This window comes from Sinocyclocheilus anshuiensis, unplaced genomic scaffold, assembly GCF_001515605.1.
Source record: "Sinocyclocheilus anshuiensis isolate Anshui unplaced genomic scaffold, SAMN03320099.WGS_v1.1 scaffold255, whole genome shotgun sequence".
In the NCBI taxonomy this organism is placed as follows: domain Eukaryota; kingdom Metazoa; phylum Chordata; class Actinopteri; order Cypriniformes; family Cyprinidae; genus Sinocyclocheilus; species Sinocyclocheilus anshuiensis.
In genome coordinates, this window is record NW_015549578.1 from 536,666 (window position 1) to 542,881 (window position 6,216).

Genomic DNA, 6,216 nt, shown 5'->3' on the forward strand with positions numbered 1-6,216 from the left:
CTTTTGACCGGTAGTGTATGTATATATATATATATATATATATACACACACACACAAACATATCCTGACATATATTATATAATATACATATATAATATATAAATATATATTTAATATATATATATATATATATATATATTATAATAGGGATGTAACGATTCACTCAACTCAAGATTCGATACGATTCACGATACTGATTTCACGATTCGATTTTCTCACAATTTTATTTATTTTTTTTAACAAAATGAGATTTGAGACAAATTATAAATGAAAAGATGTCCTTTTATTATTGCTTGGACAAAATGCTGAACATTTCTTTGTGAAATTGAAATATGAAATTTTAAAACAAACCTCAAATCAAATAAATAAAAAACACAGAGAAAAGACATGTCTTCATATAAACAAACTAAGGCTTTGCCTGTGGTCTTTCCATTCAGTTAGAGGCAAACACTGGATTTTAATCATAATCCAAACAAAGATGCTGTGTACATGCTGCATGAGCAGTTTTTAATCTACATTAGATTGTAGAATTTCGAAATGTGAAGCAAAAACAGAATGCTCTGACTTTAACTTTGTGAAATTATGCTACATAAAACATTTGAACATCAGACGGGCTGAATGAGACGCAGATTCACTCTCTGACAGCAGGTGGTGCTTATGTAACAACAGCAATACGTTTCCTTGGTTACCGCTGTAAACAAAGCAGCACACTGCTTGACCCTATTTATGAACGCTGCTTTAATGTGCATTATACAGAGTCAAGATGAAAAGAAAATATCATCTACATTTTTCTAAAGACAGTCAGTTCCCCTCAGAGATACATTCATATAAACTCCTACCCACAACTGTATCGTGATTCGTTTAATAACTCAACCGATTTGAATCGTCACATATTTGTATCGATTTTCAACCGGCTCACAGTGTATCGTTACATCCCTAATAATATACCTAGCCAGAAATATGCGTGTCGTGTCTTTAATTATATGCATTCATGGTGTAATTACTACATTTTCATGTCAATTCATGTTCATTTTTACCACGAAAATGCACTGCCAATTTAATTCAGCGCGTGCAGCACAGCAAAAATAGACTCGGTGCAGAAACGATCGCTGCACTGCTGCAGACGCACCGCACATGGAACGCACCGCATGCAGTGTGAACGCTCTAATCCGTTAACATGGGCGCGGAAAAAAATATGCACTGCAAACAGAGTATGTGTGAACCTGGTATAAAGCTAATAGACTCTTAAGACTCTATATAGACTATGTGGCTGATTGTGTGTGTCTGTGTGTCTGCAGTAGGCTCCAACAGCTCGGCTGGCTCGCTGTGCTCCACCAGTGGCAAGGTGTACATGGGCTCTCCCCCGGGCATGATCATTGGCAGCTCCCCACCAGGAGCGGAAGCGGCTCCCAGCAGTCTTCGCTATGTCCCTTACGGCACCTCCCCGCCCAGCTTGGATGGATTCATTACATTTGAAGCTCCAGAACTGCCAGAGGAGACACTGATGGAGGTGAGAGAGCTAACGCAGTTGGAACGTATAGAGTAGCTTTTCTTGGGAAACACTAACATGCATGTTTTTCTGTTTGGCAGCGTGAGCACACAGACACCCTGATGCACCTGCGGATGATGCTGTCCTTTACGGACTGTGTGCTGGAGATCGCTTCTCTATGGGCCGGAGGACCTGATCTGGGTGCGTCTGCCGCCTCTCTCTATCCGCCCCAGGACAGCGTGGTGGTGGATCAGATCAGTCAGCTCAGTAAGGAGTGGGGGTAAGAGCAGTGCGCACAAACACATGATCTTTAACAATGAGCGTTCATAGCATAGAGTATATAACGCTTTGGTCATCATCTTACACAGGCAGGTGGAGCAGCTGGTGCTGTACATGAAAGCTGCACAGCTGCTGGCATCCTCACTGCACCTGGCCAAAGCTCAGATCAAATCTGCCAAACTCAATCCATCCTCGGCCGTCAAACAAGGTAAGCTGCTACATTAGATGGCTTTGCTAAAAACAAGCGTGCATGTGTGCTCAGTTTGTTACAGAGTCTCTTATTACGGTTACTTCCCCTGGACTTTAAAATTATTATTAGGACTTGCCTTGATGTGCTAAAGTCATGAAAATAAATTAAATCCTAAAAGATCGTGGGCATTTTTAGAACGAATATACATTTTTCTACTCAAAAATATTTTATTGGGTAGAAATTGGTATTTGTGAGTATAAAAATAATATAAAAAAACTAGTTACAAATGACTAGGGAAGTCATTTAAATTAATTGGTGTAAATGTGTTAACCCTGAAAATATTCAGTTATTGAAACTTCTGGAGTTATAAAATGTAATAATTTTAATTATTTATATTTATGTCTAGTTATTTTAATGTATTGTGACTTTTTTTCTGTAAATAATGTTTTAAAATTCAACTTAAATTTTACAAACATAATAATTAGAAATTTTGGCATAGGCAATCAAATGAAACAAAAAAAAATGTTGAAGTACTAAATTTGCTTAAACTAAAATAACTAAAAAGTTAAAGCTAAATTGTTTTGTGATTTGTAATTTCCGTAAATAAAGTTTGAAAGTGAGCAGCAGAAGTAGCTGAAATATCTTGGGGGGCCTTCAGCTATTACCCTGGACTCTAAAACGTTAAGAACCACCAATTTAGAGTAAAAGATGAAATTAACGAAATCAAGCGTAGCGTTAGTTCTGGCAGGTCACGTTAGTCAAGCTCGCATCAGCTGACCTTCAGCTGATCCCCATATACCTATGGGACTACGACACCTATCTAAGCATTCATATATAAGGTCCCTCAGTATTATCAGCAGTTTTCGCATTGCTCAATAGCTAATTACCCTCCTCCATCCCCAACTCCTCCTCTGTCAGTCGGGATTCAGCCTTCTGATTCTCCTTGAATCAGACTAATTCTAAAATGTGTACATAAAATTATTGAACTTTAACAATATCTGCAATACATTTATGTTAGTTCTGTTCTGTTTACCCTGGGGGGTTATTGCTGCTCTCCCTGCTCTCATCCATGCTAGGCTGCATGGAGGCGCAGGGAGTTCTTGCCCAGAACAGAACCATACCGCCAATTCAAACTGTATGCTAATTGTCAATCATCTTTGACGATAGTGGTCCTGACAGAATAACATGTATCTTGTCTCTGAACTTCAGTGGTGAAGAGTCTGAACGAGCGCTACAAGAGTTGCATTTCCCTGTGCCGCCACCTCACAGACAAACTCAACCACTTCTTCTCCGACAAGCAGCGATTTGTGGATGAGATCAACAGTGTAACAGCTGAGAAGCTCATTTATAACCATGCTGTAGAGATGGTGAGGATGGTCATGGCGGCCTCACTTTGAGCTTTGTTGCGTGATTTAATGAGTGGTTAACATTGGTGCCATGTTTGTGTAACAGGTGCAGTCGGCTGCACTAGACGAGATGTTTCAGCAGACAGAGGACATTGCATATCGCTACAACAAAGCCTCTATGCTGCTGGAAGGCCTGTCCAAGATCCTCCAGGACCCAGCTGATATAGAAAATGTCACCAAATGTGAGTGAACTTGAATTATTTATAAAAAAAAAAAATTTGGAACCTAATGATTTTCATTTCATTATGATTGTTACTTTTGCTGATGTGACCAATGTAGTCCGACTCACTTTTAAATGACTTTTTATCTAAATCAATTTTATGAATTGATATAAAGCTGAAATAAAATGCTTTTCTCTTTGTGTTTCTTTTGTACAGATAAAGCAAGCGTGGACAGGAGGATCTCAGCTTTGTGTTACTGCACCGTTACCCTGTACGAATAAAGAGAGTCATCTTGGCCGGTGCTCTCACTCCAGGGACCATCATCTTCTCAAACCACAGAGAAGACCAAACAAATCCCTCGTTTTTGTTTTGTAGCAAAGCACTTGCAGTTCCTTTTGATTCCTTTCAATCACAAGCAACAGACCAAGTATTACATTTTTTGCAGATGACATTTTGAGAAGGATGTGCACAAGTTCACTACCAAAGATGAAAACTAAACAGAGACTTTATAGTATGAAAAAGATGTTGGACCTGCATTTGGATCCATCTTCTGTTTTTACAAGTCTTTTCCCTTTTTTTTAATATGAACTGAAGGGATTTTGGACTGGGAATACTTGGGCCCAGCAAATGAACGTCAATGCAAATCAGTTCATCTTATTGTTTTATACCGCACTCTATTGCTGATTATTTATTGGTTTTAGAAAGATATGCTAGTGTTATTGATGATGGTTTTGAAAGATGACATGGGGCAGATGTGAAGTTCAAAGTTGGACTCAGTTTCTGGTACCACACACATAAACAGTCACATGGTTAAACGTAGGAGGAATCTAGTATTTACAAAATCAGCTTTGAAGCAAATGCACTTTATTGAGGCAGATATGGAAGACGCTTGTCCTAGAACATCCGGCAGAAGGTGGAGATCATGATTCTTCATCCTTCTCCAAGATCAGCGTGAGGCTCTGGTGTCTTCCCATCTCCATATGTGAAATCATTTGAGAATGAGTGTCTGGAAGGCCCGTGAGCTTCAGGTTGGACATTGGCGTCACATAAGAGCCTCGTGGTGAATCATCCATAATGCTCAGAATACTTGAGTAGTTACTTACCTTTTGATTCAGCCGTACTGAAACGTTTTTATGTTCATATTAATACTGTAGCTTTTTTAAACGACGTGCGTGAGCTGTAAATACTTGTACATTCTGCATGCGTGTTTTTATTTTGGAGTGAATGTGAGCGAGCACAGAGTGATTGAAGAAGGTGGATGCTGCCGCCACCATCAACCGCCTCTCAACTTAAGAGCACAAGATTTCCTTGTTTTTAGGATTTTTTGTTTCTTTGTAGAGGCAACAGACGCTGACAACTTCCACTGATTCTTCAAGGCCTCACAGAAAGCTCAAGACCTCACTTTGCATGGCAGCTCTTGATTAACGCCCATGAATATCTTGTGTACGATGAAACATTGACTGTGCAGGATGTGGAGGTTGCAGGTAAACGGGATAGAACCACTGCCAGGCTCTTCTTTTCCCTGTTCATCCACTGTGTTCATGACAGTGTTTATGTAACTGCACTTCCCAGGTGCTGCAGTGGCCAGTTTCTGGATGCTGAAGAACTGAAAGCATGAGTAGTCTACTTTAACTTTTATATGTTTTGAACATCTCGCTCCCTCTTTCCTGCACTCTGACTCTGTTTTTATTTTTAAAATGGCCCCTCATGAACCTACAAAGCATTTACTGTACAGAAAGAGAAGGCTGATCTGCCGCAAAACCATGCATATCTGTAGTTGTAGGACTTCCTTATCCAGGTCTGAGGAGAACTGTGTACAGATGAACTATTAGAGAAGACTAGTACTGAGCACATGTACCTGTGGAACATTAGAATGTATTTGCCCCTCGTTTAGCACCTTTCCTTTCTGAATAAACGCTTACAACCAGCCTATCACAGCCCGACACGACCACGGCCGATGCTGCCTGAAGGCCCTGCTCCCTTGATTTTCAGTGACAAATGTTGATGTTTTAAATGTTTTAATCAATGTGTTTTACCAAGGGCATCTGTGTTGTCTGAAACTGTAGAAATGCAGTTTTTGTTTATTAAACAGATAAATTTTATCCTGTTATTTGAGTCTCAGATTGTTTCACAAACGTGTTGCATACTTATATTGCTGTATTTGAAACAAAAGCAGTATTAAAGTGCAACAAAGGTGAGATACAACTAAACAGGCACAAATATAACCGAACAAAGCAATAAGTAGCAGATAACTAAACTAAACCAAACTACTAAAGTACCAGATTTGGTTTTGCTGAAGAAGAGTGGTGAATTATTTTCTGCATTAGGCTTACTTTGTTTACAGAAGCTGTGTCTCATTTAGAAGGCTGCGCCCTCCGGAGGTCGAATCCTCTGTAGGATGCGTATACGAAGTGTCCTCAACCTAGAATTAAACGAGACGGCCTTAGTAGGACAGGCGGAAAAGGAAACAGGAAGTATCACGTTGCTATTAGTGATGTCCGGTTCGCGAACGAATCGTTCGATTTAACCGGTTCTTCTTAGTGAACCGGTTGAACCAGTTCACCGGTTCGCGGAAAATAACCGAACTTCCCATCACTAGTTGCTATGCCAACACATTTAGAGCATCGTTGCGCTCTAACACTACTTAAATTAAGGAAAATTATTTCTAAATTTGGAAAGTAATTTGAAAAA

At 39.6% G+C, this 6,216-nt stretch overlaps 1 protein-coding gene across 3 annotated transcripts in view; it reads left to right on the forward strand.

The window, feature by feature from the left end:
• Nucleotides 1-5,837, forward strand: part of LOC107657566 (serine/threonine-protein kinase ULK2-like) — a 36,220-nt gene extending 30,383 nt beyond the window's left edge. Inside the window, exons 21-26 of one of the 3 annotated variants that reach the window (XM_016445713.1) lie at nt 1,299-1,510; nt 1,591-1,769; nt 1,858-1,976; nt 3,168-3,325; nt 3,411-3,546; nt 3,742-5,837. In XM_016445713.1, coding sequence (XP_016301199.1) covers nt 1,299-1,510; nt 1,591-1,769; nt 1,858-1,976; nt 3,168-3,325; nt 3,411-3,546; nt 3,742-3,806 — 869 coding nt within the window. In that variant the 3' untranslated portion in view covers nt 3,807-5,837. The remainder of the gene's footprint in view (nt 1-1,298; nt 1,511-1,590; nt 1,770-1,857; nt 1,977-3,167; nt 3,326-3,410; nt 3,547-3,741) is intronic. The other 2 variants (XM_016445711.1, XM_016445712.1) reach the window with 2 other exon arrangements.
• Nucleotides 5,838-6,216: the final 379 nt, after the last annotated feature.